The 12,213-nt window shown below is 35.5% G+C and overlaps 1 protein-coding gene across 2 annotated transcripts; it reads left to right on the forward strand.

The window, feature by feature from the left end:
* Positions 1-592: 592 nt before the first annotated feature.
* LOC133733983 (uncharacterized) lies at positions 593-8,765 on the forward strand. Of its 2 annotated transcripts, XM_062161648.1 has the most exons (10): positions 593-730; positions 2,667-2,724; positions 3,341-3,394; positions 3,868-3,927; positions 5,024-5,166; positions 5,955-6,502; positions 6,575-6,805; positions 6,885-6,983; positions 7,993-8,085; positions 8,173-8,765. In XM_062161648.1, exons 5-10 carry the CDS (start codon positions 5,025-5,027, stop codon positions 8,599-8,601), a joined length of 1,542 nt encoding a protein of 513 aa, XP_062017632.1. In that variant the 5' UTR covers positions 593-730; positions 2,667-2,724; positions 3,341-3,394; positions 3,868-3,927; position 5,024; the 3' UTR covers positions 8,602-8,765. The 2 variants fall into 2 exon arrangements, with proteins under 2 accessions (XP_062017632.1, XP_062017633.1); XM_062161649.1 differs by lacking the exons at positions 3,341-3,394; positions 3,868-3,927; positions 5,024-5,166 and having other exon boundaries at positions 8,173-8,764.
* The last annotated feature ends 3,448 nt before the right edge of the window (positions 8,766-12,213 follow it).

Here is a 12,213-nt window from a genome sequence, read left to right on the forward strand (position 1 = left end):
GTTGAAACCGCTAGCTTCACTCTCCACTACTTGCACTCCTATAGTCTTTACACTGTTGAAGATTCAGGACCTTTAATTCCTAAATTCCAAGGTGATAGTCTACATGCTTCAAAAGAAAACACTACAAGGGAAAACCCCTTTAGAGACAAAAGTATAGGTGACACAAGTCATTTGCGTCACTAATAACTATTATGGGTGGCACAATTTTTTAGTTTGTCACCTATAAATTGTCATCTTAAATTAAATTTGCATTAATGTTTGCGTGACAAAATAATAGACAGAGGAGACAAAATCTTTTTGTCTCAACTTTTTATTAGAGACAAAATATAATTTTGCCTCCTATTCTTTTTATAATTTAGGCAGTTGGCCTTCATTCCGCCAGCGGGAAATCAAAATTTTAATTGAGAGGAAAAAACACTAAGGCTTAAAATTTCCAAAACGGCGTAGTATTAAGAAAAAGAGGATGAGGTATAAATACCTTTTTTTTTTCTTTCTTTCATCCTATCCACCGTGAAATTCATAGTTTCCCTACACAACCTCAAACCTCAAACTGCCAGCAACATGAACTCCACCTTCGATCGATAACTACTTCATCTCCTCAAACCTCAAACTACTACATCATCATCTCTCTAATCTCTTCTTTTCACTTCTCTACCCCAGCAGCCCAGTCTCAAAATCATCCTAAATTACGAGCACCAAACTCCTTCATCTTGGGTTTTCAATCGATCAGGTAAAGTTTTAATTTTTCTCTTCTTTTCTTTTTATAATTTGATTTGTTTCAATGGGTATTCTCAATTTTCAATTGTAATTGTGTTTTCTTATCCATTGGTTCTCAATTATCCATTGTTGAGACGATGGGTTCTTATACTGGTAAGAAAACAATGGATAATTAAGAATTAAACATGATGCTTTAGCAGTAGCTGTCTCTGATGGCAAGACCTGTGTTTTTTGTTTCATCTGTTGCTAACAGGGAGGTTTATCAACCGTATATCTGTGCAATGAACCTTTATTCAAATGGTATTTTAGTTTGCGGGGGTTTGTAATAGTGATAAGAAGTGAAGAAGATTTAAAGCTGCAGGATCCCTTCTCAAAGGGAGCTTGCAGATCTATGAAAACTATGTTTTTTGTTTTTTTCCAGCAAAAGGAAGATATTTCTGTGTTCTCATAATGTGTTGCATTGTTTATGATATGGAATGCCTATCTTCTCTCATCTTAAAAAAAAAAAAAATTGTTTGAGATATGAATTCTTGATTTCTGTTGACTTTTCAATTTTAGTGTTGTTAATTTTTTATGATATCATCTCTCCGATTTTGGTTTTATATTAATTGGGTTTTTGTTTTTGTTTTCTCACCCAATTCATAGAAGCTTTGAAGCTTACTGCACCTTTGTTTTGTTCAGTTTCCATTAAAATACATTGACTACAAATGAATCTGTAACTTGATGACTCCATCTATGTTTGTCTGTCTAAATTCTGTGCTGCAATGTATAGATCTTCACAACCGCGACCATGTGCTTAAGAAGTGTATACTGATACTCATTCTTGATTTGATTTTCTGAGTTATGCTAATCTTTGGCAACTGATTTATATAGAAGAATTGAAATAGAGAAAGACCTGCAGCGTATGAATTTGGTGATTATTGGAGTTAGTCCTTACACCGCTTCTTTAAAAATAAAATAAAAAAACATTTGGAGGTCCAACAGATCCATGTTTTATTACTGATTTAGAAATCAATTTGCTGTCTTTGAATTCTATTTGACAGTTAATCTTAATTCATAACCAATAGAGAAATTGGACTTATTACAAATTTAAACGGTTTGTTTTTGTATCTGGGACTAATTAAGCTTATGCTTTATCTACTGTTTGGCTAACTTTGAAGAATCAATTTTTGTCAATTTTGATGAGATTTGATTAAATGGATCAAATATTTTTGTATGTTTGATATGGTTATTAGTTCATGATCATCGCGAAACAAGTAGCATATTGTTTTCTTTGTTGTTTGAATATAGCAGTACGATGTCCTTCTGAAGGGAGAGCACATTTAACTTTAATATATTTGGGGGTAGGGGGCTTGGGATTTTAACACTACCAGTTGAGAACTGAATGTGGTAACAGCGATGGGTAGGGTGCTTATAGCAGTTGAGTATGGATATTTTGTATGCCTAATGTTTTTGATAGAATTCTTTTCTCTTATGGAATTTGATCCATAATGTGGATAATCATATGCTTTTCAAAGCTGTTGCCCTTTTTTGAAACTCCATTGTGATACTTATATATGAATTCTATAGTATGTTCACCACATAATAGGAATGTTTTCTTAAACTCCATTTTGAATATATGAATTCTATAGTATGTTCACCACATAGGAATGTTTTCTTAATCATTTTTTTTTTGTTTGGGTTGTTGTGTTTTGATCTTATTGTTCAAAGTTCGTTCTTTTATACCTCTAACTTATTTTAAGTGTATGATTGATTTGCTGTTGCTTAGCCCCAAGTGAACATACTATGTTCACATTTCTTTTGGCATCTGATATATTTTTGTTGTGTGAGAAAGCGTTAACAACCTTTAATCACAGCTCACTTATATCTTTACTAATTTTCTACAGACCATATCTTTTGGCCTTGATAAGCTGAAATTTTATTTAGCTTTTGTCTTGATTTGTTTTTAGGTTTTGTTGAGCTCACTTCAATCCAAAGTTGCTTTAGTATTACACAAAAGGTGTCGAGGTATGCTCTAAAGTTCCACGTAGTCTATTAATATCTTCCTCTCTCATTTTTTATTTTTCTATGGTTTATGTGAGCTAAGACCACTCTTGAAACACGATGGTAATGGACATGTATATAATAGAAAAATAAGGAAAGACATTATATGATTTTGGATGTATAAAGTGTTTGTTAAATTGCATATTTGTTGGTTGAATAAGGATTATTTTGGTAATATGGATCAAGAGGCAAGCACACACACGTCACTGTTATAATTCTTTGCAAAAAAATTATACCAGATACTCATACCTACTTATACATGTATAAGTTCATGATGTATTTACATAGGTACATCGATACATTTTGATGGGAAGAGAATAATGTGATCTGTACATGTCTATATATAAGCTATACTTGAACCAAAACACTTTTAATCTCTTCCACAGCTAACAAACAAGGCTTTAACCCTTTTTGTTGTTGTCTATTCTACTACATCTGCAACTTTTTCTTTTTCTAGCTTCTCAGATGACTTCTAACTTCTTCTTCAATTTTATTTTGGTAGGGTCTGTAGCATTATAACAATGTTTCCAGGTTCATTTGGATAACCTTTAAACTGGATGTTTGACTATTTTAATTTCAGGTTTTGTTGATCTCCAGACTTCAACCCAGAAATTGCTCTAGTATCATTAAAAAGGTGTCCAGTTATACTCTAAACCTCCACATATAGTATATTCTTTTTATACTTTTTCTTCAATCTTATTTTGAAAGGTCGGTAGCATTATAATGATGTTTCCAGGTTCACTTGGATAACCTTTAAACTAGATGTTTGACTATTTTAATTTCAGGTTTTGTTGATCTCTAAACTTCTACTTGGAAATTGCTCTAGTATCATAAAAAAGGTGTCTAGTTATACTCTAAAGCTCCACATATAGTATATAGATGTATATGTGTGTGTGTATATATATATATATATTTTTTGTAACATAATATATTGGTTAATACTCGCTCCATCTTCTTCTTCTTTTTCCTTTTTCTTTTGTCTTTTTTTTTTTTCCCTTTTGTCACACAGCAGCAGATGAGTCAATAACACTTCATTTTCAGGTTTTGGTCTTTTTCATTTAACAACAAGCTGAATGTTATTTTGCTTTTGTCTTCATTTGTTTCCAGGTTGTGTTCATCGCCACACTTCAACCAGAATTGCTTAAGTAGTACTGAAAAAGTGTCCAGGTATGCTCTAAAGTTCCACATAGAGTCTATTATTTCTTCCCTTTTCTTTTCTCTTGTTGATGCATGGTTTTAAGACTAGTAGTGTATGTAATAGACATGTATATATAATAAGCAAAACATGATATGATTGTGGATATACAAAGTCTCATTAAATTGCATCTTTGTTAGTTGAATAAGAATTATTTTGCTACATGGATCAAGAAGCAAGCACACACCACTGTTATAATTCTTTGCTAGCTATTTTAAGTTGGAAGTGATTTCATTTGGTTGTCTAGTGCTTATCTTAAGGTTGTCTAGTCGTTGCTTAACAGGATACAGATGGATAGAAATTGGATTCGTAATAGACATATTAGACACCGTCAGGAATACATAGATGGTATTGAATCATTCATTGAAGTTGCTACACAACACGTGAATGAACAAAACAAGACAGTATGTCCGTGTGTTAAGTGTCAAAATAAAAAAGACCAAATCATACCTGTTATCCGGATGCATTTAGCCAAAGATGGTATGTTAGAGACATATGAGATATGGCATAAACATGGTGAGAAATTAGATGCTCCACCTCCTCCAATTGTTCAAGATGATCTTGAACCTAATGCTGTCATTCAGAATATTTTGAATGATGCCTTCCCAATTGTTCAAGGGGCTAAAGATGTTGACATGAATGAGGATGTAGAATTAGCAGATGATGCATTGGGTGAGATGGCAGATGCTATGGGGAATCAGGGAGCCAATGTACATAGGCTACAAGCTGATAAGTATGACGAATTGCTTGCTGAAGCCCAACGCGAATTTTTTCCTGGTTGTGATAGTAGTGTTTTGACAGCTATGGTCAAACTCATGCACTGCAAGGTGCTTAATCATTGGACAAATAAGTCCTTTGATACAATGTTGGAGACTTTGAATCAGCTTTGTCCTAAACCTAATAACATTCCTATGTCATTCTATGAAGCGAATAAGATGTTAAAAAAATTGGGTCTGGGTTATGAAAAGATCCATGTGTGTAAGAATGCTTTTATTTAAATTCTTATGATACTCTGTCAGTGTGTGTGTTAATATTTCACATGTTCTCTTCTTAAATGCTTATGCTCAGGATGTTTAAAGCAACTCTGAACAAGACCAAGGAAAACAATAAGCGTGCGTACCAGCCACCAACGCGTCCTCTATCATGCCCTCAACCTCAACCAACCATACAACAGTCATTGCTCACTCGAACTAGGGAGAGCCGGTCTGCAGGTAAGTGTTAACTTCAGGATATCTGAAATTTAATAAGGGTGGAACATTTGGTGGATAAAGGCTTGTGTTAAAATCTCAGTTCGACACTCAACCTTTATCATATGCTGGTTATTGTGTGATTAAGCAATCAGCATCCTGATCAGATAAAGTAACTTTCTTTTTTTGGTTGGAAACCTTAATTACTGTTTTTTTTCTTCTATTTTTGACAGCTACATATTTCAGATTTTGAATGAACAAAAACAGATGAATTTTGCATGGCTTTTAACCAAAGAATTGACCAGTACGGTCTGAACATATAAGTAGATGTATTTGTTTTAGCACCTAGCAGAAATACCAAGGTTTCATGTGCATGATAATAAAAGTTGTTTTTCCTAAATGATAATTTCTGGAACTGGTTGTGTAGTTGCCTAAACAACTTGTAGGTTTATGTAGTTATCTCTCAAGGACAGAGTATAGTTGGATTGAGAAGTTTGCATCTTTCAGAGTTGGAAAGACTCTATATTTAGGATACATAATAGATAGTATTTCAGTTCGACCGTACTTGCTATCTTTATATTATAATAGATAGTTCATTGCCTTGTTGAGAAGAATCCAGAAACAATAGTAGTTATGTTTTAGAGACATACAATAATCTATTACCAATTTTGCAGGTGAATAATGTGCTAATTTCCAGCTCCACCAATTATAGATTTTGGCTTTAAATAAAGTTATTTTTATCTCATATTGTAACCCTTGGAAGGTGCATGATCATTTCGTTTTTAAAAAACTAGCTTCCTTGTTTATCATAGGTGGAGTTGGCCATTCTGTGCCTGTTTCATCTCGACGACATATGAAGAAAACTTATGGCAATATTCTACGGTTGGGAACTCATGCTGCAACCAATGCCACAAAGAAGATAAATCAAATTCCGATGGATGATGAGCAATCCAGTCCAAATGAGAACTGTCATGAACCTGTGAAGAAGGCGCGTGGCATTACAAAGAATAAGTTAGGAACTCCTAGTGTGATCAATCCAAAACTAAAGAGAGTTCAAATCCCAATGGACAATGAGGAGTGTATTCCAAATGAGAATTCTAACCCTCCTTTAGATCCAGAACCTGTAAAGAAGACCCGTGGCATTACAGTAGGGTTGAAAGCTCATGCTATTGTTAGTGCGACCAAAAAGAGAATTCCAATCAAGATGGACAAGGATCAAAAGCTCCCTGAGACCATTCAAGCCAATGCTATGTTTGTTAATGAGATTGGGTCATTCACACGCAAATTAGCTCCACTCAAATTCAAATGGTGGAGAAAAGTACCCAAGGATGCCAAGAATGACATCAAAGAGGCTCTGACAGTGAGTTATATAATATATCTTTTTTGTTTAGTTCTTGTCTAATATAGTAACTTCTTTTTCACTTTATTGTAGACTAATTTCGAGTTTGATTGGACCGACCCGGAGCTGAGGCTATTTGTGGAGAAGAAGATGGCCAAGGCATTTGGATCTTGGAGATCCAAGTTGCATGGACATTTTAAAAAGTATGCTCATGATTTAGAATATGCTCGAGCACACCCACCCGGAGAAAAGCTCTTTGGTGAAAGATCAATAGATGAATGGGAGTGGCTTTGTGACGAGCTGTTCATAGATGAAACCTATGTGGTATATGAATTCATCTTTATTGATATTGTTTAAAGTTCTTTTATTATATTAACTGTACATTAATGTCCTGTTATTGCAGAAACGAAGTCAAGTTAATGCTGCAAATCGAAATCAGAAAGAGTATAATCATTGTGGAGGTTCACGGCCTTACCAAAAACATATGGAAGCTGCACTTAAGGTAATGAATTATTTATAGTCTTTATTAGAATAAATCTGTTGGTAACTAGACTTGGTGGTGACTTGCTTGTTGATGGTTAAGCTCTTGGTTTAACTTCATGTGTGGATGTTGATTTATTCTTTGAGAATAACAGAAACTAGGATAAACACATACATGTAGGTAACTCTGAATTCTGAACTGATTGATTGCAGATTGTGCAGTTTTTCTTTCAAATTTATTGGTAATTAAGTAATTTCTTCCCATGTTCTTTGTTTATTTGACTTTTCTTTCACCTCATGTCAAACTCGATTCTTATAGTTTAGTGTGTTAAATAAATGGGGTATCTCCGTACATTTATCACTGCTCGTATATTGAGAAGCAAAATTATGAGTTTTAAAATGCGCTGTGAACCTGCTATGTGTTCATAAGTATTATATCTTGTTTGATCAAATAATTAGTATTGCTTTTTCTATAGGTTTCAGTCATTGATTCTTCTATATGTTTCAAATGAGACAGCTTAAGGGTCCAACCTGAACATTGAAGTTGTCACTTCTCTAGAATTATGAAAGGCTAGTTTTAGATATTGCATCCAGCGAGGTGCACTTCAACTGAACCAAATGGTTAGAGTTAAGGAGGTTACTACTGCCTATTGAAAATATATTGTAACATGAACTATCAGCAAAAAGAAGGGGCATGTCCTTGGTCCTTATTTTGATGTTTTGGTTGGAAAATTAATTGTTAGTACGCTTCAGTCATGTTAGGTTTTATTGTGATTTACTTTTACGAATCACTAATGAGTTATATATTCTCACTGTCTGAGTGGTTTTCTGCTTGGTCGTAATCTTACTTGAGCCTGAAATCTGCATGTGCCCTTGCTCTTGCAGTCTGTTTAATTATTAATCTGCTCATGTGTTTATGGTCTTTATTGGCATAAATCTGCAGGTTTGAGGTCTAGTGCTTATAATTGAATATTTATAACATGTACTATATGCATACTGATCATATAACTTTTTATTTTGGGCACAAACAGAAAGGTAAAAATGTGTCTTTTGTTGAGAATTGGAGCACTATGCATCAACATCATGACGGTCAGTGGATCAACGAAGCAGCTGAACAAACTGGGGTTAGCTTTTGTTATAAAGATTTTCAATTGGTAATCTTATTTTTATCACTTTTTAATTAGTTAATTTTTTCTTCTTCAATTATGTAGAAGAAAATGTTAGCAGAATTGAATCAAACAAAGGAGAAGTTAGCTGAAGTCCTTGGGGCTGCCTCACTTGATGAAATAGAAGTTCCCGTCTCTATGCAGTTGGATATCTTGGCAAATGGCATTGGGGTTGCAAAGGGTAGAGGCATTCGCGGTCTGGGCTATGGTCCACGGAAGGAACCCGTCCGTTATTCTGAGAGTGAAAAATCTGCAAATGCTTCTGTGACAGAACAAAAGGTGATTGAGCTGACAGCCACGGTGGAAAAGCTTTTGAGGCATATCAATCACATAGAAGAGCAACTTGCTACTGTTGAAGGGTATACTATTCATCATTCCAGTGATGATGATGATGATGGTGATTATGATGATGGGGATGATGGAGATGATGATGATGTGAATATCTATGGGGATGAAGAAGAGGGTGCAGACTAGCTATTAGGACCTTAATGTTGTTTTCTGATGGAACTTTAGTTTTATATTATTAAACTAGAAAACTTGATTTCGCTAGCTATTGTCTATGTAGAAGTGTAGAAACGCAAAACTCCCTTTCTCAGTTATACGATCTTTCATTTATTCAATGCAATTAAATACATTTTTATTAAGTTTTATTCAGTGCTGAAATTTGTTATATGAAATTGATAATTAGATATTATGTCGCCAAGAATGGGTGTCAAGGTGACATTTTGTCACAAATAATATATAATCAATTAAATATGAAAATAAAAATTTAATTAATTTCAAAATATTCAAAGTATGGGTGACAAACTTAGTTTGTCATCCATTCCGAACAGTTTGTCACCCATTCCCAACAATCCCGCCATCTTATTCAAATTACCCGCCATTACCCGCCATTTATTGAATTTCTGCCCAATTGTGAAATGTTTTAGGTGACAAAATATAGGCGTATAGGAGACGAAAAATATTTTGTCCCCTTTATTTTTGGGTGACAAAATTTAGCTTTTGTCACTAATAAGAATCTGTCACCCACTATTAGGGACAAAATTAGAGACAAAATGATTTTGTCACCCATACCAATGGGTGACAAATTTGTATGAATGGGAGACAAAATAGGTTTGTCACCAAAGGGGTTTTCTCCTGTAGTGAAACCAACTTATAATAAGAAAGAACGGAGCTTCTGTTTATCAGCCTGGAATCCAAACAACTCCATTCAATGCCCTTGACAGTGAAAGTAACAGTAACACCATTAATCTTCTTCATCAGGGGACACCTCCATATAGGATATCCATTGTTTGGAGTCTCACTCATAGCTGAGTCTCGTCTTGTGCAATTACGTGTGTGGAAATACATGCATCAGGCACCAAATGCTTTGAAAAGTTACCAGAATGTACGTTTTCTGCTTTTAGTATTCAGTGCCACTGCAATGGCTTCATGTATATAAGCTCTATTAGGAGATTGTGTATTAAGCATTTTCAGATCATGTGGAGAAAGCTTGCGATGGACACGTTCATTGGGCACATAGTACTTGGCTTTGCTCTCGCCCTTTTTGGTTTATGGCACACCGTTAACACTAAACTTTAGAGTAAAGTTTTGGTACCCATTGAACCGCCTTTTCCCAAAATTAAACATCTGGAACTCATTTTCATCTTATCTTATCTTTCTCTGTATCTTGCAATTGGGAAAATGTCTATTTACCCAAGTTTGAGCTATGTTAACCCCATTTACCCAAACATCTTATAGGATTGCCCAATTACCCAACAAATTACATATTTTTTGCCCTAACACCCAATTAAGTTATCTTTTATTATTTTTTGTTTATTTTTAAGACAATTTTGCCCACCCTCCCTTTGTCACTTAGAGATATAGAGAGTGGAAGAGAAAAAGTCATTGGAATCTTCATCGGACTCCGGTGGTCAGTCGTCGGATTTCGTCACCATTTGCCATATTTCAATCACCAGTCCCCGGATTCCGATCAACTACCGCCGGTTTTTGCCGGAATCCCGCCTAAAACTCACCGGACCTTTGCTGGAGATTTTATTGTTTCATTGGGGGGGGGGGGGGGGCAAAAAACATATTATTACTTACCAATAAATATTTTATTAGGGGGCAATAAACTTATTATTAATCCTCAATAAATTTATTATTACGGGCAATAAGCTTATTATTGGCCCCCAATAAATTTATTATTGGGAGACAATAAACTTATTATTGAGGAAGACAATTCTCATGTGTCAGATTATTTTACCACTTCCACCAAAAAAATCTACTCTCAGAGTGCTTCACCTCATCCATTAAATAGTTACCTCTCAATTTTGTTATCAAGTAGGCTCAGAAGCACATGCAGCAAACAAGAAAAGAGATCTAATGTCAGAATATCTATTTTCTCCAAGAGAACATTAATTTCATCCACTTGGACCTGCACCGTGATCAGATCATTATTAGAAAACCAAACATGCAGACAAAAACACTAGACGGTGCATCACTGTATTAGAAGAAGAGTTTCTTCAGTGGTAGCCTTGGAGAAGAAGAAGAAGCCTCTTTTTGGCAGGAAGAATCGGCGTCGTAGGAGAAGAACACCACCGATCAAGGTTGACAAGTACTCCTCCGACGATCTAGCTCCGCGGTCCTGTGAGAGAGATGATTAAGCTGTTGGGGATCGGACAGGACACCGGCAACGTCCTCTCCAGATGGCGGAGATCGAGAGGACGTTGCCGAGGGTTTCGGAGCAGATGAGAACGATGAGGAAGGTGGGGACATAGATCCAGGGCGGAGGGAGGAGATGCAGAAGGCCGCCGGTGTCGAGTTCTAGTCTTGATGAGTCGATGTGAAGAGAGAGAGGGGGGGGGTGCTGTGGTATAGTGTAATTTTAAAATTTGAAGAGCCTATAAACGTCATTTGATATTTAAATTGGGTGAATGAGAATTAAAATCTCTTACTGGATTAAATGGGAGTATCTTGACCCAAATTTGGGCATTGGGTCAAGACCCCATTTGCAATTATTATGCAAGTTCTAGCCTTCCCTTTTCTTAACGTCTCCTTCAAGCCCCATAATTTGGAGCGAACCACGTTGCCATATTTGCAGGGTTTACGCTTTCAGCTTAGTTTATTAATTCATTTCAAATCTTATATGGGGTCCTTGGATTGCTTACGGCCTCTGTTTTCTGTCCAGAGCTTTTCCTTCTCCATTTCCACTCACTGGACATGTTGGTCTTGAAGGGCATTACCATTGGTTATTGCAGCTCATAGTGATTGCTTTGCGACGTGGTTGGTGCTTCACCATTTACTTTGCGAATGATCCAATTTGCCCCATCATTCTTTTTGCGCAGAAATATTCTTCGGAGGCTTGACAAATTACATCACCTTGGGTAATTTTTTTTTAATTTTTTTCTATGGTACCGATTAACTTCCTACTTTTCATTTAGTATAGAAATTGATATGGGTCTATTATTGAAAACATTTATATAGATGTTAATATCTTTGAAGTTTGATTAGGGTTGATAGTTTTGATGGGTTTTCTTTAATTTGCTCATAATTGTCTACTGTGTTTGTTGTATAATCTGGTTGCAGAGAAGCTTAGAAAGCCTTTGGTTTTTTCTTTTTCAATAAGATTGTGATTGTGTTTTTATGTATGGAGGAGTTTGGATTGAATATTTGAATTGTGCGTCTGGTTGCGTTAGGTTCGTGGAGAATTCCGCTTCAGAAGTGTAGAGCCGTTTTGGATTCAATGGAGTTCTCCGACAAGAGCTGGCTTCAAGCTTGGCAGATAGTGTTACTCAAATGTCTCAAAATGTGAGTTTGTAAATGGCTGTTGATGCTTGGAATTTGTTATATGTATTTGTTTCGGTGAACTTTGATATTGCTGTCTCTAGATAGATTGGGAAATAAAGGTTATTTATTTTTTATTCGAAGGGATGTAAAGGGTTTGTTACTGTTAGTGGTGGGGATCATAATGCACAACATACAGTTGCTTTAGTCAAATTGAGTGTTGCTATTAATATGGATAAATATATGGAAATGCACAAGATTAATGATGGGCAGCTAGTGCTCTGGTGGTTTGGAGCGAAGCCTCTGTGTAAGGGGTCTGGG

Source organism: Rosa rugosa, chromosome 2, assembly GCF_958449725.1.
Source record: "Rosa rugosa chromosome 2, drRosRugo1.1, whole genome shotgun sequence".
In the NCBI taxonomy this organism is placed as follows: Eukaryota; Viridiplantae; Streptophyta; class Magnoliopsida; order Rosales; family Rosaceae; genus Rosa; species Rosa rugosa.

Bases quoted from the DNA above. Each gene is read 5' to 3' on its own strand.
- LOC133733983 (XM_062161648.1), top strand. From the start codon at position 5,025: ATGTTTAAAGCAACTCTGAACAAGACCAAGGAAAACAATAAGCGTGCG. The intron at 6,503-6,574 runs GTGAGTTATATA...ACTTTATTGTAG, and splicing joins ACATCAAAGAGGCTCTGACA to ACTAATTTCGAGTTTGATTG. The intron at 6,984-7,992 runs GTAATGAATTAT...GGGCACAAACAG, and splicing joins ATATGGAAGCTGCACTTAAG to AAAGGTAAAAATGTGTCTTT.